The sequence below is a fragment of the Pelophylax lessonae genome (genome assembly GCF_965119305.1).
Source record: "Pelophylax lessonae genome assembly, chromosome: 5".
Taxonomy (NCBI): Eukaryota; Metazoa; Chordata; class Amphibia; order Anura; family Ranidae; genus Pelophylax; species Pelophylax lessonae.
The window spans coordinates 79410443-79433149 of record NC_138772.1 but is presented as its reverse complement, the minus strand read 5'-3'; the positions used below and the strand labels follow the sequence as shown (position 1 = coordinate 79433149).

The window sequence follows — 22707 nt, the reverse complement described above, 5'->3', positions numbered from 1 at the left end:
TAAGATTCTTCAGCCTTTTCACAGGGTTGTATAATGTATAACATTTTTTATTGGTGTATGCAAAAGAGGAAAGCTTGTTTTATCTTTTAAATCTGTTATTTCAAAGGTCATCTCTTGTCCCCCTATGTTTCTCTATCCCTGCAACATGTGCCTCTAAAACAGGGGTGCTCAACCTGTGGACCTCAGAGCCCTTTCATGTGGCCCTCGCCCTTGACCCATGGAAGCGCACTTCTATTTTATCCTTTGGGTTTGACAAGCTTTTTGAAAGTGCAGCATGCCTGCAAGATACAGCATAATAGAAGTCTATGGCAAAGCGCAGCTAACCCGCAGGAGCAGTGCAGTGCACCCTAGGTGCCAGTAAACGGCCCACTGTTTCAGGGTTTTCTAAAGAGGGCTTCTAAAGAGTATTGAGTCAGGGTGCTATGATGTTCTGGGAATCTATCTTCTGTACCCTGCCTGCCCCTTACACCACCAGGATCTTCCTGCATTGCGTAGAGAAGCACTGAGACCCAGATTTCAGTGGGTCTTAAACACACAGGTTTTATTTAAAAATTCCTTTAGCATTTTGACGAGTGGGTAAAGGAAGAACCAGAGAAGGTAAGAGAAGCAGGTTACCCTTCAGGATTAAGGTCCTGTTCATACAGACTTTGAATGCTAACACTAATTCTGCAGCAGTGTGACTTCAGGCGGTGTGCCTGTCTGTACTGATCCAGTCGGCTCAGTGCATTCATTTGCCCTAAAAGTCAGGCGGTGCAGATGGCACAAACCTTTTAGCGTTGTTATGGACGAGGCTTGTGGTGTAGCTCTGTCATCTGAAGAGAAATTCTGAGTGCACAGTCTATAAATGTTCAGTGTTCCTCTTTTTTTTATGTCTTCCCATTTCTCTTGCAGCTTCTTTCTTCCCCTCACTTCTTGTAACTTCTCTCGTCTTGTGACGGTATAGCATTTTCTGTATATTTTGTTGATATTTCTATTTTTTCCACCTCATTAGTCCATTTTTTGCAGTTTCTGCATAAATAAATGTCACTGACATTTTCTGAAGGATGTTTTCTTATTTATATGAAAGAATTAAGATTCATTAGTTGAGGTGAAGGAAACTTGTATTTTTTGTTATGGTGGGTGACTTGCGTTTTTCTAAAGGTGGGTGTAGTAGCTGTTCCTGGCAAGCAAATTAACCACTTTACGACCAGGCTTTTTCTGGCGCTTTTTGTTTACAAGTTTAAATCTGTGTTTCTCTTCTGTTCATTTGCGGACACAGCTTCAAATCTTCATAACCGTTGGTTATACTGCCCCCTGCAGGAGTAGGACACTAGGCAGAAAAAAAGTCTGGCTACACCCATGGGCAATCCCCAAGGGGTATACTCCCTCTCTGCTTATAGGGCACACAGTTTTTTTTTTTGCCTAGTCAGGAGTAAGGACATAGTTCCTTGCTGGAGTCTTTGGCAATTTTTTCTTTTTAGATAGAATCTTTTTTTTTTTTTCTCCTGGATTTTTCCTGTGAGATCTACAATCAACTGCCGGACTGGGCAGTGGGCTGGATAATCTGGATCCAGTGGTCACCCCAGTCTGGCCAGCGAGAGCGCGCAGACCTCAACTCCACGCTAGGTCAGCCGTGACATAGCCCCACTGGACGGGGGCTGACCTGCGAGTTAAACGTCTCACATCGTTGCACACGACCGGGTCTCGGCCCGAGGCGCAGCCTAACTCCTGGTCGACAGCCCCCCACCCCCAATTTCGATGGAGAGAGGGGGGTACTGTCTCTGAAGTTGTGCCCACCTGGTTCCTGGTATGGTGAGTAGCTTTACCCCCTCCCTCCTTTGAGGCGGTCGGACCCCCAGGTTTCCTTCCATCCCATTAGGCACCCCCTTTGTCATCTGTCCCCTATCCTACCCCCCCCCCCCCCCTTTCCCTGTGGTCTGCAATATGTACACTCTGGTTCGGCACTGAGGCTGGTATTCGCCGTTGCTCTGGTGTCGCAAACTGTGACCGAGTTGGCTAAACTTTTACACCGTGACCTGGAGGGAGAACAGCTCCCCCCGCCTTTGCTGAGTTGGCAGGTCAGCTGGTACAGGTGCTGCAGTTTATCTGTGATGCCTCTTTGGATGCGGCTCCCCTAGTGGCTCAGCTCTCTTTTGAGAGTGGTCCTTCAGTGTGTCTTTTGGCTCAAATGCTGGCCTGTGGAGCAGGCTTCAAAAAAAAAAAAAAAAAGGCATTGACTGATCTTCCCTTTCAAGGAGATTGCCTGTTTGAAGCTACCCTGGATGACCTCTTAAAGGGTCTCACAGGGGGGGGAAGAGTACTTTTCTTCCACAGGCTACTAAGGGCAAGGAACCTCGTTGTAGGCGTGGGCCTTCCTTTTCGGCTCATACGTTTTTTTTTTTTTTTATCCCTCCAGGGTCCAAACGAGCCTGGTCTGGCAAGCCGAGAGTGAGCTTCTCCAGACCCGCGGACAAGGCTCCTTCAGCATGAAGGTGCACCCTCACCCGTATTAGGGTTGTGGGGCGATCTTTGCTGGTTTCCGGACCCGTGGACTTCCCTGTTGCAAGACAAGTGGGTCCACTAAGTCATTTGGTCCGGCTACAAGATCGAGTTTCGCTCTTGTTCACCTGCAAAGTTCTTTCCTTCTAACTTGCACCTGTCCCCGGACCGCTTACAAGGTCTGTTTGAGGTGGTACAAGATCTGTTACATCAAGGGGTGATTTGTCCCGGTTCTGACTTCGGAACGTTTTCAGGGTTTTTACTTAAACCTGTTATCAGTTCCCAGGAAAGAAGGCAATGTGCGGATACAGAAGTTCAGAATGGAGTCCATTCCCACGGCGGTGGCATCCCTGCGTCAAGGGGATTTCCTTGCCTCTATCGACATCAAGGATGCTTACCTTCACATTCCAATATATGTGCCAGTCACAGCGCTTCCCCCTGCTTTGCCTTGGAGTGGAGCATTATCAGTTTGTGGCATTACACTTTTGGTCTCACCTCTGGTCCTCGGGTCTTCGCAAAAGTGTTAGCCCTGGTGCTAGCTTTGCTATGCCAATGGGGGATTTCGGTACTGGGCTACTTGGACGATTTCCTTCCGGTGAGCCTGGGTCTCCTTCTGCTCTGGTGGAAAACCTGGAGATCACAATATGATCTCTGCGGGAGTTCGGCTGGATTCCAGATTTTTAGACGTCTGACCTGGTTCCGTCCACAAAGTTGGACTACCTGGGCCTGACTCTGCCTTAGCTAGAGAGCTCCTTCCTCTGGACAAATTCCAGAAATTGCAGGCTTGAACTCTTCTCCTGCTGTCCAACAGATGGTCATTCCTCCGGACTTGCATGCGGGTGCTGGGCCTGATGGTTCTACCTTTTTTGAGGGGGTTCTGTTCTCTCAGTTTTCTCAGTTCCATACCATAGCTCTGCAAAAAGATTCTAGCCAAATGGGACACGGTCTTTGGACAATCTGATCCTGTTGAGTCGGGGTACGAGGGGATCCATAATATGGTGGCTTCGAGGTCCCTGCAAAGGGAGATTCTGACCAAATGGGACAAGACTCTGCAGTCTCTGGACAATCAGATCTGGCTGAGTCATGGAATGAAGGAGTCAGTGATATGGTGGCTTCATTCTCTGGCACTTCGACTGGGCAAATCATTCCTCCCCTTGTATTGAACAGTTGTCACCACAGATGCCAGCCTGTCCGGCTGAGGAGCCATCCTCGGCAAGTATTCTTCTCAGGTGATCTGGACGCTGGAAGAGTCAAGACTTGAGCGATCAGACTGTCTGGACCATTGGACGGATCGTCTTCAGGGTTGTCCAGTGCGCATTCATTTGGACAATGCCACGGCCGTGGCCTATGTCAATCACCAAGGAGGCACAAGAAGTGTCCTGGCAGCTCTTGAGGTAGCGGGCATTCTAAGGTGGGCAGAACAGTTCGTCTCAGCCCTCTTCGCCGTAGACATTCCAGGGGGGTAGGAAAACTGGCAGGCGGATTACCTCAGTCAGCAGGCGTTGGACCCAGGGGAGTGGTCCCTTCATCCGGAGGGGTTTCATCAGTTGTCTCCGGTGGGCAACCCTTGAGAAAGTTGCAGAGGTTTGTGGCTCGGTCAAGGGATCGTCTGGCAGATGCCCCTGACGTGCTGGTGGCCCCGTGGGGATCAGTATCGTCTGATTTACACCTTCCCTCTTCTCAAGCTTCTGCCAAGACTCTTCTACGCAGGGTCGAAGCAGAAGGGATTCCGGTCATCTTAGTGGCTCTGGACTGGCCTCATCGGGCTTGGTACGTTGATCTAGTGCGGCTTGTTGCCAACGTTCCTTGGCAGCTTCCTCTTGGGGAGCATCTGCTGTCTCAAGGACCGATCTTCCATCCTGCTTTACAGTCGCTGGCTTTGATGGCTTGGCTGTTGAACGCCAGGTGCTGAAGGATAGGGGTTTATCTGAGTCTGATTCCTACACTGTTAAAAGCTAGGAAAACTAGCTCTAGGAAGATCTACCGTTGTATGTGGAGGATGCATGTTGCGAGTTTTTTGGGGTTCATCCTCGCTCCTTCCCGGTGGCTCAGATCTTGACCTTCCTTCAACGGGTGGTTGAACAGATATTTGGCCTTGAGAAAAAGACCAATTTTAGTTCAACCCCCCCCCCCCCCCCATTGAAGGAAGTTCAAGATCTGAGCCACCTGGAAGGAGCGAGGATGAACCCCAAGACTCGCACCATGCAACGTACGTCTTCCACATACAATGGTATTTTTGGTTCCTCCAGTGCGAGCTCCGTTGCCGCCTTGGGACCTCAATTTGGTGCTTTCGGTCTTCCAATAGCCTCCCTTTGAGAATCTTCGGGAGATTTCCTTGCTTAAGCTGTCCCAGATTGTGGCCTTTTTGATGGCTATCACCTCTGCGTGCAAGGTATCTGAACTGGCGACGTTAGCCTGTCGTTCACCTTACCAGTTAATTCACAGGGGTAAGGTGGTTCTTTGCCTCGTCCATCGTTCCTTCCAAAGGTTGTCTCTGATTTTCCTTTTGAATGAAGACATTGTGTTGCCTTCCCTGTGTCCCAGGCCTAATCTTCTAAAGGCATTTCCCTTGCATGCTTTGGATGTGGTCTGGATAATTTAGGGTGTACCTGGTAGCTATGGAGTCTTTCAGGAAGTCACTCTCTTTGCTCACAGATGGGCCTCGTAACGGGGTTGTCCGCTTTCTCTGCGACCATTTCCTGATGGATCAGACCGTGATTCAGGCCTATTCCATCAAGGGTCAGGTTCCTCCTTTCCCTTTTACAGCGCACGCTACTCGGGTACTTAACGCCTCCAGGACTTTTTGTCGTCCTTCATCAGTGACGCATGTTTGCAAGGTGGCCACTTGGACGTCGGTGCACACTTTTACAAGGTTTTGTAAAGTGGATGTGTTGGCATCTGCAGATTCTTTTGGCGCAAGGTTTTGCAGGCTGCTGAGAGGACCTGATCCTCTTCGAGGGTTTACTTTTTTTTTTCAGGTGGGCTCCAGTTGTTGGTTGAGCTCCTCTTGCCTGGTTGGCTACTGTTTAGCCTTGGGAATTTTTTTTGCTGTTCCCTCCCCTCATGTTTAACACTGCTTTGGAATGTCCCAACGGTTATGAAGATCTGAATCGGTGTCCGTCAGTGAATGGAAGAGGTAATCGTATTTTTGACTTACCGTAAAATCATTTCTCTGATCATTGACAGACACGGCACCCACCCTTCTGTGCAGTTGTAATTCTGACACTGCTTGTAACTAAACTGAGTACCTATAGCAGAGAGAGGGAGTATACCCCCTGGGACTGCCCATGAGCGTAGCCAGACTTTTTTTCTGCCGAGTGTCCTACTCCTGTAGGGGGCAGGATGATACAATGGCTATGAAGATCTGAAGCAGTGTCCGCCAATGAACATCAGAAACATGGATTTTACGGTAAGTCGAAAATCCCGTGGTTTTTTTTTTTTTTTTTTTTTAAAGAAGCAAAAAAAAAAAAAATCACTATATACCCCAATTGAGTAAATGGATACCAACATGCCACTCTTTTTATAATTGCGCTCAAGGATTGGCGAAAAACCACGGTACAGATGAGCAAGACTGGGCATGCTCAGAGAAGAAAAACACACGGAAAGTTAACCAGCACATGACATCACTTCTGAAGTTGGTTTCTGTCGGCCAACAAAAGTCCAGTGCAAGTCTAGAGCACATTTCAACCAACACAACAACACTGGACAAAAGACGGCCGATCGGCCAACAATCGGTGCGTGTGTACGGGGCTTAAGTCGACTAAAATGCTATTTTTAGTTTTAGTCGACTACAAATCAAATAGGTTAAGGTAAATTTGTAATGCATTATTTAAACATTTTCCTAGAATTTCTCAACTAATTATATACTCCTAGCGTATCATAGCTGGGTCACGCGGTATCGCGCAGCAACGCGCATGCGCAAACCGCTTTAAGAGGCTGGGGAACTGACTCGGGGATCCATTCCTCGCAGCAAGAGGAAGAGGAAACACCTTGAGAGACGCTGCCTTTTGGAACCGTACGCTGCTAAAAGTGAGTCGTAAGGGTCCTGGACAACCTTCACAAGCATAAAAGCTGTTTAGCTTTCTATGCTTTCCTCTTCATTAAGAGTATATAATAAACTTTTTCCTTCATCAAAACAGCTTTTTATTTTTATTTAAATTTATTTATATTATTTTTTAACTATGATCACCACATTGCCTTAACTTGACTCTTACATCTATGCTTATAGCCATTTATTATTTGACGAGTGTCAAACCGGATTCCACCAGACAGCTATCCCTTTTGACTAGATTGTAAGTTATCTTCTTTTCTCTATTTAAAAATTTCCAGCCACACGATATAAGGAATGATCAAAATTTTTCCATTCTACATTACCCATGGAAGCAGCATAGTTTCTGATGCAGTTTAAGAACCCGGGGGAACAACTTTCCCTACATGGACTAGACAAAAAGAATGATGTACGTAAAATGTAAGCACATTGCACAAATTTTGTCTGATTTGGCATATGTGCTCTTTATTAATAATAATATTTTGTTAATTTTAGACATGGTGATTTATCCTTGAAAAAGGCATTAGCCGAAACGCGTAGGATTTATTTCTGGATATTTACTCTGACCAAGTTCCAGGCTTGATACACATGCATGGAACAATAAGAGGAAAATGTTCAAAAAGTCACCTAAATTCACATTGTCACCCAACTTCTTACTACTTCACTTCTCTACAAATGGGTCTTTAACCCACACATGACAATCTGTCTATCTTGTAAAACTTTGAAAATAAATTATTGAAATTTTACTTGTATGCCATATTTCCTTGTATATATTTGCCCTTAAAGTCCCATATAACCTGGTTTGAGGCACCAAATCTACACACACATCACCCCAGGGACAGTGGCAAAACCCTTATTGCAGGACTATTTAGAGGATCAACCACCCCCCTTTTCCGTCCTTGTCCTCTTTAGTCCCGATGACATGGTGTCCCAGTTTTGCAAAGAGAACTTCAAATTTTGATTTGTCTGACCACAGAACAGTTTTCCACTTTCCACAGTCCATTTTAAATGAGCCTTGGCCCAGAGAAAACACCTGCGCATCTGGATCATGTTTAGATATGGCTTCTTTTTTGGCCTATAGAGTTTTAGCTGGCAACGGCGAATGGCACGGTGGATTGTGTTCACCGACAATGTTTTCTGGAAGTATTCCTGAGCCCATGTTTTTGTTTTCCATTACAGTAGCATTCCTGTATGTGATGCAGTGCTTTCTAAGGGCCCAAAGATCATGGCCATCCAGTATGGTTTTCTGGCCTTGACCCTTACGCACAGAGATTGTTCCAGATTCTCTGAACCTTTGGATGATATGCACTGTGGATGATGATAACTTCAAACTCTTTGCAACTTTTCTCTGAGAAACTCCTTTCTGATATTGCTCCACTATTTTTTGCCGCAGCATTGGGGGAATTGGTGATCCTCTGCCCATCTTGACTTCTGAGAGACGATGCCACTCTGAGAGGCTCTTTTTATACCCAATCATGTTGCCAATTGACCTAATAAGTTGCAAATTGGTCCTACAGCTGTTCCCTATATGTACATTAAACTTTTCCAGCCTCTTATTGCTACCCGTCCTAACTTTTTTTGGAATGTGTAGCTCTCATGAAATCCAAAATGAGCCAATATTTGGCATAACATTTCAAAATGTCTCACTTTCAACATTTGATAAGTTATCTATATTATATTGTGAATAAAATATAAGTTTGAGATTTGTAAATTGGTCCATTTCCTTTTTACTCACAATTTGTACAGTGTCCCAACTTTTTTGGAATTGGGTTGTAGAATCGTGCAGCTCTAAAACTGCAAGTCCCCTGACCCTCTTTCTGGTCAGAGCTGATTGGCCCTGTGCTGATCACATGCATCCTCCCAAAAAAAGAAACTCCAGCAATACATAACAAACTGAGCATGTGCAGAGTTCCCCCAAGACTCTGTACTATCAGCAGATGGATTGGGGACTGTGGAAGGAGGATCTGAGAAGACAGGATCAAACAGCTTTTTTACACACTGTGCAGGATTAACCCCTTAGGTTCCACAGGGAGTATAACAAGCATGCTTTATACTGCATATAACACTTTAAGAAAAACGGCTGCCGGGTGGGCAAGGAATAAGGTTTTAGTCTATTCCTCTTCTTCTTCCTACACTTAATAGATCAACTTTAATGCAAGCTTTGTAAGTATCTGAATTTGACTTGATATCTGCTTTTTACTGTCCCTGTATAGCAGGACTCAAGTGTAAGAGGGAGAAGCTGCACAATGTTGCCTAGGAGTTAATGTGCGGACAAGGAAAATGCTGTTAGGAGGAGAAAGCGGAGTGTAAGAGTTAAGATCATTAATATGCTACTTTACTATTCAGGCATGGGCAGGGGGCAGGTACAGGACGGCCTGGCACAGGGAAAGTGGGTTGAATGCTGCTGGCTGTCCTTTTAACTTGGAAGACTGAGGACATCTGCTGGTAGCCAAGATGTACTGTCGGGGACTGCTCTAGTATTGCAACAAAGGCTGCTTTTTATTATTTATTTATTTTTTTTTAATGGCACTACTCCCTATACGGCAATTCTGCTTTTTCAAAAGGAAACTGGAGTTGCCGAGTATCTGGGCTTTTCAGAGTCTTTTTTTTAGTGTACCTACTAAAAATACATTCTTAAACGTTCAAAGACTTCTTTATAAACCAGTCAAGCCAGCTCTTTTCCCACCCACCTTGGAGCACTGAATGTTCATACACACTATCTCTTTCTACACTCTCAATAATCAAATGGAATACAAATATAACGGGAAGAATAGGGTCTGCTTGTAATGGTTGCATCAGGTGTTCAGATTTGGGTGACCCAAGAGCCAAAATCGTGCTTTTAGGCCTTCTCAAATGTAATCCGCTTTAGTCTAAACTTAAAGCAGAGCTTTACTTTACAGAGCAAATATTGTAGCCGCTGTCTAGGCATTGCCCTCACCCAAGCCGATTCTTAAATCTGCTCTCGGGGGCTGGCACCACCATCTTGGATAAGGCTTCATAACGGGTTTTCTATTGTGAATCGCTCTGAAATTTCTCAATGGGCTAGCTGCGGCAACAAAGTAATCGTGTGCACACCGAAGGGGGTAAGGAGGCAGATAAGTCTAGCTTCCCCTTTTGGGTGGAGCTCCACTTTATATTTACGTACTTCCATGCTGGGGCATTTGTCCCATGCCAGCTGTAAGGCTTGCCAACGACTGTTCGAATCTTGGGCAGTTCAGTAGGAATGGTTTTGAGATTCCAACCACGTGTGGACAGGCTTGCATGTACCAAGTTGATCGATTTTAACTTGGGTACAATCAGCCTGCCGGATTTACTTGTGGCTATAGCCACTAGCAATTATCTTTTGTCTTCTCCCAGCCGGGATGGCTTCTGCTCCAGTGTCTTGGCAGGAGGGATTTCACTGTCAGCACTGTCTGTTGATGGGGGAATTGTGCACATTTCTTTTCTGCAACCCGTGGCCTGCCTAAGGCTGAGAACTGAGCGTTCACATGACAGCTGATCTCTCAGCTCTCATTCTGCTTGAAGCAAAGATCCGTGACGTCACTCTCTACGCTGCCCTACCACGCCTGCTGGTGCTCAGGACTAGGAAGGGCCAGCTGGCTCTGGCTCTGAGACGCATGCTGGAAGACAAAGCCAGCTACCGTTTGAGCAGCTGGGTGGATCCCGACAATATTGTCAGGATCCTTTCCAAGCCTGATGTGGCTCTACCCCTAGTCTCCATTGTGTCCTCAAACTGTTGGGAGTTAGGCAAAGTGGCTTAAAGAGGCAATAGTAATAGAAGGGGTAACGTACTTGCCTTTCTGGAAGGAAATGCAGCTCTTGTGCATCTTTAAAAGCCTAGGCCTGTGATCATGTGAGCTGCAAAGGGGAGATCTATAAATCTTAACTTTGATCCTCCTATTCAAGGGTGGTCACATGACAAAATGCCTTGGCTCTTGGTAATAAACCATGGCGTAATGGAGCAATGCTCTTTATTTACTCCAGCAGGACTGGTAATCTAGTTTTATGATAAGTTTTTATAATAGAAGTTCACTTCCATTGGAATGCTGAATTGAAGACCTTTTACAATGGCTGACCTGTAAGACCATATTTTGGTTTGTGGCCTAGCATTCCTTTATTTCCTCACTGTCAGATTAACTGAAATCATCAGGCTGACCATGTAGTGGGAAACCTCCGTGTTCCAAAAATAAAAGCTGAGCAGGAAGCCTGGCTAAGAGCTTGCTGTGGAGGAGATCAATTACATGGCTTGAAATGTGATTATTATGTCAACGTCCATTGAAGTGGAACTGACAGAGGCGTGGGAACGAAACCATGCTGCTGATGTCAGGCTCTGCAAATGAGCTGCCTGCATCCAGTTTGAGGAGAAATGAAGTATATTATGGATGTACACTCAATTCATAATGTAAAGTTAGGCCCTGACATGCATACAGGGATCACTGCATATCCACTCCGGGCTTCTGCTTTTCATTGAGGGATTAAACACCAGACCACCTCACTTTTATTCCTTCAGTTTGGTATTTGGGAAGACCATCTTAATTGACATTCTAAGTTACTGTTGTGCTAATGTAAATTCTTGATGTGCATTGCCTCTGGTAAGAAGGTGTTACTCGGTATTGTGACCTGGTCTGCTGCCACCCTCACCAGACAGCAAGTACTCCTGTACACCAGGGATATGCAAACTGTGGCCCTCCCGATGTTTCAGAACTACAAGTCCCATGAGGCATAGCAAGATTCTGACAGCCACAAGCATGACACCCAGAGGCAGAGGCATGATGGGACTTGTGGTTTTGCAACAGCTGGAGAGCCACAGTTTGCATATCCCTGCTGTACACCCTCTTGTAGCTGATTATTTCTTCCTCAACAAAATAATTTTTCTGAACTTGTCAGATTATAGATCGGTTGTGTGAGACCCCTATGCCTTACACCTGTAGAATTTGGTTAGAACGTTCAGACAACTTGGTAGGAAAAAAAAAGCTCGTCCAACCATTTGATGATGCATTCATGGATTCAGAAAAATGTAAAATTACTTTTTTGGCCCCCTTTCACACTAATGATGCGGTGCAGTTTGTCTGCATTACGAGTGCGGCGCAGTGTACCTGCTGGTTTGGTGTGGGTTAGCTGCGCTTTCCCATGGACTTAGGGTCGCTAAACCCACATCCTAAAATAAACTATCAATAAGTGGTCTATTACATGCTGTTCATACTCGGTCACTATGAGATTGGTTTTCTGTATTCTGCTAAAAACCTGCTTGATCCTGCTGCTCACTATCTTTGCTTTCTGTTCATATCTCCAATTCAACTAGGGATTTTGCAGCTGTTGTGACAGCTCTGCATATGCTCAGTTTTCAGTGAGTTTCTGTGCAGAGCATTTCGTCCCTATCACATCTGCGCAGCCCATGTGACTACATGTGGGTGCATACACAGTGGTAAATGACAGCCACCCCCTCCCTCCATTCCCACTGACCAGCTAAACACAATGGGGGTGGGATGTTACATGTAGAATAATGGAAGCTTCACCTCCCTCTTATCCTAAGACGCAGGCTATAGGGGCGTGACAATGAATGCACTTTGTGTTTTTTTTTTTTATCCCTGCAAAAATATGTGCATTCATTAGGTGTCTGTTTTTTTTTTTTTTCCCTCTCTCTAATGGTGAACTTCAACTAGTCATTTCACCGTCTGCCAATGATGCCGCTAAGGAGAGTAGTAAAGAGAGAGAGAGAACACCAGCTGGAGATCCTGCAGAATCCCAACACTTTGGGACTGTCAGACTCCTGGTCTTCCTGCCGGCCTCTATATTGGGAGTGTACCCAGTGAGAACACTAATGGCAAACAAAATCTACAGTTTTTACTATTGCCCCACTCCTCAAATCAAATTGAATTTTGTTTGGAGTTGGGTTTTAAATGATGTGTAGGGTTGTGTTTTGTTTCGGTTTTAAGAATTATTCTCACCACGGTCCGATTCTGCACCTGTCCCCCAGCTTCTCTAACACTGAGAACCGAGCAATCAAACACTGCTTATTGCTCTGTTCTCACGGCTTCCTGGACACCCCCCCCCCCCCCCGCTCGCTGATCCGAGTGCCTGTCCATGCATGTGGACGAATCCTGACTTCATTGTTGCACTCTTGCCCGAGAATGGACTGACTCTAATGTCCGCCAACAGCATGCTACGGCCCACTGTCCACTGAGAACGGGTCACAGGAATGCAGAACGAACTGCACTCCTGTGATTCACAGAAGTAGAGCCAAACGAACTTTGGCTGTTGTTCTTCTCCTTTTCAACTTGTTTGCTCTTTCGCAAAAGTTGCTTTTTGTTCGCTTACTTGTTCTGTTCTTGCTTCTGTTTCCTGTGAAGACTTCTTAGAAAAAGTCCATTGAAAACGAAAGGACGTATCTTCTGAAAACTGATCTTGACAATATTTGGAGTCACACATTAGTCTTGTGTCTCAAAGGGGCTCAGAAAGTGAGATTTTCTCTAAAGTTCATTGCTCCGTTTCTGCTTGGCAGACATTGCAGCACCAAGAAAGGATATCTTCTTCCTCTTCGTTCCTAAATATTGTGAATATGCAGGTGGAGACTCTAGACTCAATGGTATGGGGTGGCGTCGTGGCTAGTGTTGTATTGGGTAGCGTCATGGCTAGTGTTGTATTGGGTGGCTAGCCATTGTATTGGGTGGCGTCGTGGCTAGCCGTTGTATTGGGGAGGCGTCATGGCTAGCCTTTGTATTGGGGAGGCGTCGTGGCTAGCCGTTGTATTGGGTAGGCGTCATGGCTAGCCGTTGTATTGGGGAGGCGTCGTGGCTAGCCGTTGTATTGGGTGGCGTCGTGGCTAGCCGTTGTATTGGGTAGGCGTCATTAAGTACTAAGGGAGTTTCTTGCAAACTTGACATCTAGCAGCTGCGGCTGCTAGTGTTTGCAGTAATATGCAGATCTGACCGGCTTTGGGCCTATGAAGACACAAAAACTTGTTCTTCATATGCTGTTTTGAAAGCTACAATGAATATTTATGACTGAATTGTTTAATTGCCTTTGTCAATTATTTCAAGGCAAAGTCTAACAAGTTTCTTTCATGCCTGTCCATGCTTGTCTTCAGCATTTAGTATCAGGCATTGTGCAGATTACCAGCTCTCTCCTTCATAATTGGATTCTGAGCCGTTCTTAATGCAGTGGGTAGGAACATGTTGTTGCTGAGAACTAGGAGGCTCTGTCACTAATAAAAAAACTACAAGCAGCTCTCTAAGCAAATGTCACCAGTAATTTTTTGCCGGCTTTATGTCCTCGGTCTTCTGTGTTGGACACCCAGTTTGAGGAAGTCTTAAGTGCAGGTCATCCTAGACCAGCACCTGAGGAAACCTCACCACAGCAGCCTGCACATAGTGTTGTACACTCACCTGCTAATCCTGCCAGAAATCAAGAATGCTCCTAAATACCTGTGTATGTTTTTATCTCTAGCATTGTTATTGATCCTGCCCAGTTCTATACTATAAACTACAGAACACCCCTTTCTATGTTTTGGAGATGAGGAAAGGAGGAGGTGCTCCTGTAGGCCTTCACTCTCCCTGTCCTAGGGCGACAACGTGGCTTCTCTATGGATACAGTACAATGAGTGGTTTGTTTCTGGCAGGATCACAAAGTCAATATACATAGATAAAAAGCCTTAAAAAAAGGAAACTCAGCCACCACATCGAACTATTAATAAGCTGTAATATATATTACATTTTTTTTCTTGGGTTTAGGTATGCTTTTAAAGTGTTTTCTCCCTTTTGCCATTAGGAGAAAGGTGGGATCTGAAAAAACAAATATCAAACATACTTACCTAGATGGCTGCATCATCAGTCTGAGCAGCAGCTGTCTGGCACTACTCTGAGAACTGAGCAATCAAAAACCACCGATCTCTCAGTTCTCAAGTCTCCTCGGAGCATAGAGTGGAGACTAAAGCCTCGAACACACGCAACGAATTTCCGCCGACCGGTCGTCCATCTTTTGTCCAGAGTGGTGTTTTGTTGGTTGGAATGTGCTCTAGACTGCACACTAATTTTCCCGCACGACAGAATTCTACTTCAGAAGTGATATGTGTTGGTTTGCTTTCTTTGTGTTCTTTCATCTCTGAGCATGCCCAGACTTGCTCATAAGATTTTTTTTCCCTGCCGAAATCTGTACTGACTGCACGAAAATCGGCCGTGTTTTGACGGATGACAAAAATTTTATAGCCTGCACACCAGGATTTTTTCGGCCGAAAAGTCTGAGTCTGTTGTCGGAAGCATCATACTAACAGGCCGAAAATCGGCAGATCGGTCGTCGGACGAAAATTCCCGGCCGAATTTCGACTCGTATGTGCGAGGCTTTAGTCACCACTCTCTGCTCTGCCCCTTCAGAACTCAGTGGAGGGTCGGGCTGGGAAGAAGTGGTAGCCAATGGCTCTGGCTCTCAGCTGTATGTCCAGAGGCTGAGCAAGCCAGCTACTTGTCAGGCATTGTCTGATTCCCTGCAGAGCCTGGAGCAGGTCTGTGATATCCGCCAACAGTCCACTTTAGGCTCCATGTACACGGGACGTTGTTAAAAGTCCCTTTTGAATGCTGGAATTTTTAGGGCGTTTGCACCTGCGTTTTGCGGGCATTTGCTTTTAGAACCGTTCCTAGAGGTCAAAAAAAATTATTCCCCTTTAAAATGGAAAAACGCGAACGATAAACGCGGGTCATCGCGTTCGGACGCGTTTGTGCGTTTTGAAACGCCGGGAAACTCACGTTCGAACGCAAATAATTGCGTTCTAAAAAAAGTCTCTGAACGCAACTGCCTGCAAATGACTGTAAATGACCTGGTGTACATGGACAGATAAGATAACATGGAGCTGCGTTCAGGGGCTTCTGAAAAAAACGCCCAACTGCTCCTAAACGGCAATTTCCAGCGTCCTGTGTACATGGAGCCTTAGCCTGCGGTCAGCAGAATCTGGTTTACATTAGTGTAGAAATGTACTCCTGTGACCCCCACAGAGGAAGAAGGTCCAAAAGAGTTTTGGCAATACTTTTTTTTTTTTCTTTTTAATTTGAGAATCTGAGGTGGTTTTCCAAATGGACATCCATATATGTAAACAATATCTCCTCTATATTCTAAATGGGAACCTATTGTTTTCTGTTTGTTTTGACTTTTATTACCATACCTAACATGTATTTGGTTAGCTTTTGCTATGAGGATATTCCTGTATGATTTGACCAATTTGTTGATTTATACTGATCTCACTCACTGTAAGGCACCTCTATGTAAGGCTATGTCTGTTTTCTTGTTATGGATGTGTTTGTACCTTTTCTGGTCCATCATGGACATTTTGTCTTTTGTACTTATCTGAAATACTTAATAAAATAGGAATTAAACCTTTCACACACTATGCTTAAAAAAAGATAGATATATAGATAGATAATAAACTTCCGTTCTATTTTTTTTTTTTTTTTTGGGAGTAGATTTACACATGGAACGCTAGAAAGTTTCTGTCAAGTAGAATTCCAGCTTAAACCTCCCTCTTCCTTCCTTACACTTTTTTTTTTTTTTTGGGGACAAGTTGGGCTTTGATTTTGGTGGTGGTAGGTGTTAATGGACGTCTCCCCTGTTTTTTTTTTTTTTTCTAATCAAGTAAAAATGGCCAAAAGTGATTTAAAAAAAAAAGTGCACTATTGTTTTCTGGGCTCTACTACAAACCTCAAATGTATTGGAAATGCCAAGAAATATACTGTGTGTGTGTGTTTTTGTGTGTGGTGGTGTTGTGTTTTTTTTATTTATTTTTTTACATTGTATATTTCTTGACATTACCGTAACCCACCACTGAAAAATCTCTAAATTAAATTCTCCTACTCATGACAATACACTGGCATTCCATATATGTGTATATTTTGTTGTTTTGTACCTGTAGTAGGGCCTAGAAACAATTGTGTGCTTTTTTTCTCCTCTTCTTCTCTTCTTTTTTTAATTTTATCTACAATATATAGACACCGAAACTAACTGTAAAGTCTCTCGCTCAACACCCATCCCAAATGGGCTTGCAGGGTAAGTAGCAGGGAAAACTAGGTCGGGTTTATAATCAGGTAAAAGGGTAAGTAGCAATCTTTGAAAATTTTTTTTATAACCGATGTGAATAGGAAAACATAACAAAGTGGTATGTTTTATACCGATTTGTCTGCAAAAGTGGAAATACACTTTAAGTCTGACTTCAGCATAAACTTTCCTCTCACTGCGCTGATTGAGTTAGGGAAGATGAGTTTTTTTCTGAAAGGAAATAAGGTCCGACATCGGCCCTCAGACCCTCTTGGCAAATATAACCAACGGTTCCTACAGGGTATCTGGTTTCACTCTATAGTGTATTGCTATCCTCTAAAATGTGACTCCAATTAGAATTTTCTTTCTAGTTTTGTATAGAATAGGAAGAGTTAGTAATAATTTTATAGTGGTTTGTCTAAGGAAATTCCCCTTCACTCAGAGTGCGCTTGATGAAAACCATGCGCAGCAAACAAGGTTAGCACGTTTCCTGATACTGAACCGTGCCTTCAGGGCAGGATCACCAATTAATATTTTAATGAAAACTGCTGAAAAATACTGGAAATTACTTTTTGAAATGTACATTTGTTAAAGTCTCTAGGAGATTTTATTGATTTGTTTTTTACTACTATATCTACTATTAAAACTATCTTCTCCTTCCTCCTAACACTTGTATTTACAATAAAACAAAGGGGGCGCACCAGCCTTGCACATTACCCAAGTGGTGTTTTTAATAGTAAAAAGGAGATATCCTTTTATTATTATTGATTTGTTTGTGAAGTATATCAGGGTCCATAGAAAACGAAAATCAACCAGGTCACCGAGACCTTTCGAGGGGAGATCCCCCTCCCCCCCCTCCTCCTGAGAGCCAATTGGCTGGGACCCGTTTCAGTGACCCGGTTGCTTTGTGTTTTCTGTGGACCCTGATATACTTTTTTATCATTGATTTGTTTGGAAGCATACTTTTTATTTAAAAAAAACACCACTGGGGTAATATGCAAGGCTGCCGTGCCCTCTTTGTCTTTACAGTGTTTCCATTGGATCCCCCTCTCTGACCTGTAGAGGGCAGCAAAGTTGGTGCTTCCTTTGGAACTTTTAGGACCTGTGATGCACCCACCACCATTCCAAACCCCCCTTGAGCGCACAAGATTGTTGTTTTTTTTTTTCTGTGCTTATATTTACTAATCTCCGTAAAAAAGATATAGATAGATTAGATTCAGCATTTTTCAGGTTGTTCTGGTCCGGTCATGTGATCTCCTGTGTCAGCCAGCGGCAGTTGCAGGTGATAACAGAGAATGCTCCAACAATTGCTAGTAATCCATTGTTCGATATTCTTGCTGTCCCCTGCAGCAGCTTTGTCTGTCACTGGGAAGCCTGATCACATGACCGGGGCATCGTGAATATTTGTAAGTATTTTACAAGTTTCCTACGTGGGTTAATATAGGTTTCTCTTTTGTTCATTGACAGACAAAACTTCTGATATTCTTAACCATTGGGTTATAATGCCCCCTACAGGAATAGGACACTAGGCAGAAAACAATTCTGGCTACACCCATGGGCAGTCCCAGGGTATATACTCCCTCTCTCTGCTACACACACTCGGTTTTTTTTTTCCTGCCTAGTCTGGAGTAAGGACCTAGTTCCTTGCTGTGATCTTTGGTCCTGGCAAAATGTTCTTTTTCCTCCTGGATTTTTACTGTGAGATCTACAATCACCTGTCGGACTGGGCAACGAGCTGGATAATCTATACCCATTGGTCACCCCAGTCTGGCCAGCCAGTGCCCGCAGGCCTCAGCTCCGCGCAGGTCGGCCGCGACCTAGCCCCACTGGATGGGGGCTGGCCTTGCAAGTTAAACGTAAGGTCGCATATGACCAGGCCTCGACTTGAGTCGCAGCGTTCCTCCTGGCTGACAACCCCCTATTGCGATGGAGAGGAGAATCTGTCTGGAGCGGTGCCCACCCAGTTTCTGGTATGGTGAGTAGCTGTCCCCCCCCCCCTTCCCCCTGGAGGGTTTTGGGGTGGACGTGGGCCCCTCCATGGGAAGGTTGGACCCCTGGGTTCTCCTCCTTCCTTCCCCCCCCCCCCTCACCGGTCTCCCCCCCCCCTCCACTATTGCGGGGTCTGTATGGGGTGGTCTGGACAACCCCTGGGGTGGGGGCCAGGCACCATGTTTGCGATTGGGGGAGGGGCTGCGCCATCCGCGACTGGACAATCAGCTGTGGGGGGGGGGGGGTTGGTTGTAACTGGTGGGGGCTCCTACCAGGGCCTCCAGTCCTGTCCTGTGGCTAGGAATACTTGTGTCCCCCGAGAGCCTCGCGGTGCCTCGTAGGGCTGCTATTTTCTTGTAGCTCATAGGCTACAATGCACGACGCCCATTTTGCGGTAGTTTGCCATTGAAAACAGCAGCGGTAATGACAGTGGAGCCTGAAGGTGTTGTTTTCAGCAGTGGGAGCCCCTCCTCATCTCCTAGTGCTGGCTCCTGGATATTTTTCACTTCCTGATCGCATACGTGCAGTGCAGATTCTCCCTCTCTGCTAAAGGGTTGGATTGGTGCTTGTAGCTGGTGACCAGGTGGTGCTGCCAGCGCAGTGAGGGTGTCCTTTAGCAGTGTTTTTACACTTATTCTGTGGGTCCACCTGGTGGCCAATGGAGTGTTTGGAGCACATCTCCCCACCTGATCCCCTCTGAGGTGGCGGGGCCCCCTGGGTCCCGACCATCTATATCTATCCATCTATGCTTGCACTGACGGCGGTCCTGGAGTCCCTTGTGTCCCAGGTGGAGGTGGCTTTCGGGTGACGGTCTAGCAAAAAGCGCCCCCCAATTTCCCCTGTCTCAGATCCTGAATCGGGTCCACGAAGTCATATGATCCGGATACATGATCCAGTTTCATGCTCGCCCTCTGGAAAGGTTCTTTCCTTCCAACCTGCGACTGTCCCCAGTCCGCTTTCAGGCCCGCTTTGGGTCGGTGCAAGATCTTTGCTTCAAGGGGTGATTGTCCTAAATCCTATTGCGGAACGTTTTTCAGGGGTTTTTACTCAACCTGTTCCCAGGAAAGAGAGCAAGGTGCGTCCAATCCTGGACCTCAAGGCGCTGAGCTACTTTGTGACCAAAAGTTGGCCTTGAGTACTATCAAGGGCCAGGTGTCAGCCTTAGCGTTTTTTTTTCCAACGGCCCTTGGCTGCATCTCTGGTGTGTAACTCCTCAAGTGTGTTCAGCACTTTGTCGCTCGGGTTTAACACTGCTTGTAAGAAAACTGAGTGTGTGTAGCAGAGATGGGGAGTATACCCCCTGGGACTGCCCATGGGTGTAGCCAGATTTTTTTTTTTTTCCTGCCTAGTGTCCTACTCCTTTAGGGGGCAGTATAACCCAATGCTTAAGAATACTAGAAGCGGTGTCTGTCAATGAACATCAGAAATGGATTTTACGGTAAGTCAAAACCCCAGGTTTTTTTTTTTTTTTTTTTTTATGGGTGGGGGGTAGTTTTAAGATTTTTCTGGAAATTCCAATTAAAGCTGATCTTGCATACATTATAGATCTAAATCAGGGGTCTCCAAACTTTCTAAACAAAAGGCTAATTTACTGTCCTTTAGACTTAAGGCGGGCCGTACTGTTGCCATCAGGAGTACAAAATGTCCCAGCTTCAGTAGAAGTAAACCATACCCTCCTCATTGGTGGTAGTGGAGGGAATTGTGCCCCATCGTTAGTGTCACTGGGAGGATCTGTGCCCTTCATTGGTGTCAATGAATAAAATGGCACCCCAAGGGCTGGATAAAAGCATACAATTTGGCCACATTTGCCCCCGAGCTGCAGTTTGGAGACCACTAGTCTAAATGACAGATTCTGATTGGCTTGGTCATAGTGTTAGTGTTTGATTATTCTGAAGATATTTGACCTGTGTCTATGGATTATTTACAAAAATAGATCAATATTTTTATTATTGTAAATATATTTTTGCTCCTTCCAAAAAGGTGTTTAGTCTTCTTCTGGTATTAAACCTTGTTCTTATAATGGGGTCGTACCACCCTTGCCTACAATTCTGAGACAAAATTTGTCCTTTTGCAGACAGTGGACATCCACAAAGAGAAGGTGGCTCGCAGAGAGATTGGTATCCTAACAACCAACAAGAACACTTCAAGGAGTCATAAAATTATAGCTCCAGCCAACATAGAGCGTCCCGTCAGGTACATACGAAAACCCATAGACTACACGGTGCTGGATGATGTAGGCCATGGAGTGAAGGTAAGAGGACCAATTTTGCTGACCTTATTTTAGCATGATTTGCTTCCTTCCTGTACACGTGCAGAGGTAGTGAACTGGAACACATACAGTTCTGTTAAAGAAATATCAACTTTCTTTTGCATAATTGTGAGTTTATTCAGAAGCTATTAAAGTAGAATTATAGGCAAAACTTTTCTTTTCATTTTGGATTGAGTAAGGAAGGGTTATAATAAACCCCTGTCAATTTTTTTTTTTTTTTTTTGTGTGTCCCATTGCGGGGATTCGTCTTCTTTCTGTCCCATAGCCAAACAGGAAGGGAGAGGAAATCCCTGCAAATTAAGGGAATTCCTTGGGGACCCCCAGGTCACCGGAACTAGTGTCCCCATTGAAAGATTTCCCCTCTATTACTTTTCTAGGAAAATCCCTAAATTTGGGATTTTTTTTTTTTTTTTTTTTTTACTTTCATTTTCAATGATCATGGTAAGCAAGGCAGAGAGGCTGAATCTCCCTAACGGGGGCACAGACAACAAACAAATCTTAAAAGGGTTCTAATCCCTCTACGCTCTATCCCAAAACTATAAAAAAAAAAAAGTTTTGCCTTTTAGTTATACTTTAAAGTGCAATGTTTACTTCACTCTTTTGCTGAAGCTCTAAGTGTCATTTCTCTTGGGTGCTTCCTTCCTCTGTTATCAGCATGAGTCGCTTCTGAGAAGTTTTCCTCACACATGAGATGAATGTGTAAGGGGGAGGGGGGTGAGCTCAGCAGACAGTTTGTCTATTCAGGACAGTTGTTCTGCTGTGGGGGGGGGGTTGCCTTTCCTCATATCAGCTCTCATACACTGTTACTACAGGTTATCCACACACCCCCCAACCCGCTCCTGACAGATGACAGGTTTTAACACTTTTCTGCCCTTTTTAAAGGGGTGTAGGGAAGAGAAGGCTGCAGATATATACGTGTAAAACTTATATAGGAGGATTTGTTTAACCTGTGTATCATCTGAGGCTGTTAACTTATTTGGGAATATGTGAGGGTTTACATCCACTTTAAGTAAAACGCAGTGGGACTCATTCATAGCCGAATAAATGTATTGGCTTGAGCCCTATTATGTAGCCTCCCTCCCTTGTCAATCCTAATTGGCAAACTAAAACTGACCCCAGAAATTAAACTGTTCTGTAAAGAATAATTTTAATTTTGGTCATGTTGCTGTACCGGATTTTGCCTGCAGGTGCAGTTTTTCAATAGTGTTCTCTGATTGGACAATGTTAAAAGGTGGGGTGGTGACGGCACAATCTCCACTTCCTTTCAATCAGAGAATGCTTTCTATTCATGAAAAAAATGCAAGCCATTCTGCTGAGTGGGCAACCATCCCCCCCCCCCCCCCCCGTAGTTATTATGTAGCAGGGCAGCCAATCTGCACAGGATCTGGAAGACAGCGAGGATCACTGTAGTGGCAGTGTAAATTTTTTTTTTTTTACAAAAAAATGAAGTGTGTTTTTTTTTATTTTTTTATTTTTTTTTTTTTTAACCTACCTAATTTTAGCCTTTATCACAAATCTGGGCTGTAACAAGTGAATCAAGATGAGATTTTTTGGCTGAAATTGTATCCTCACCTTTAAAGTGAACTTGACTTTTGAAGAATATAAAGGTTTTGTCCTCAAAATCCAATGTCATGTTTATTTTTTAAGTGCAGGGTAGAAAATAAGTTATCGATTGGCTTTTTACTAGATTTTGTGACTGAGCCCTATTCTGTGAGACGAGAATAGCAAAGTGCCTGCAGCTTGGGTTTAGTTGCAAAGGGAGGATCTGGGATTCAGGCGCACAATCCAGACATCCCCGTACTAATGAGATTTGGCTTCTTAGACTTAATTAGGTCCATGGCTGATAAACTCTTACCAGACTTCCATTAATCTCTATATTGACCGAACATCTCTTAATGTGCTATAT

General features: G+C 44.7%; 1 protein-coding gene across 11 annotated transcripts in view; it reads left to right on the top strand.

Moving 5' to 3' along the window:
• The window catches only part of ABI1 (abl interactor 1), a 144953-nt gene that overhangs the window by 53797 nt on the left and 68449 nt on the right, over positions 1-22707 (top strand). For all 11 annotated transcript variants that reach the window (XM_082258560.1, XM_082258567.1, XM_082258565.1 and 8 more), the window contains exon 3: positions 20607-20783. In XM_082258560.1, the coding sequence (XP_082114686.1) occupies positions 20607-20783 (177 nt within the window). The remainder of the gene's footprint in view (positions 1-20606; positions 20784-22707) is intronic.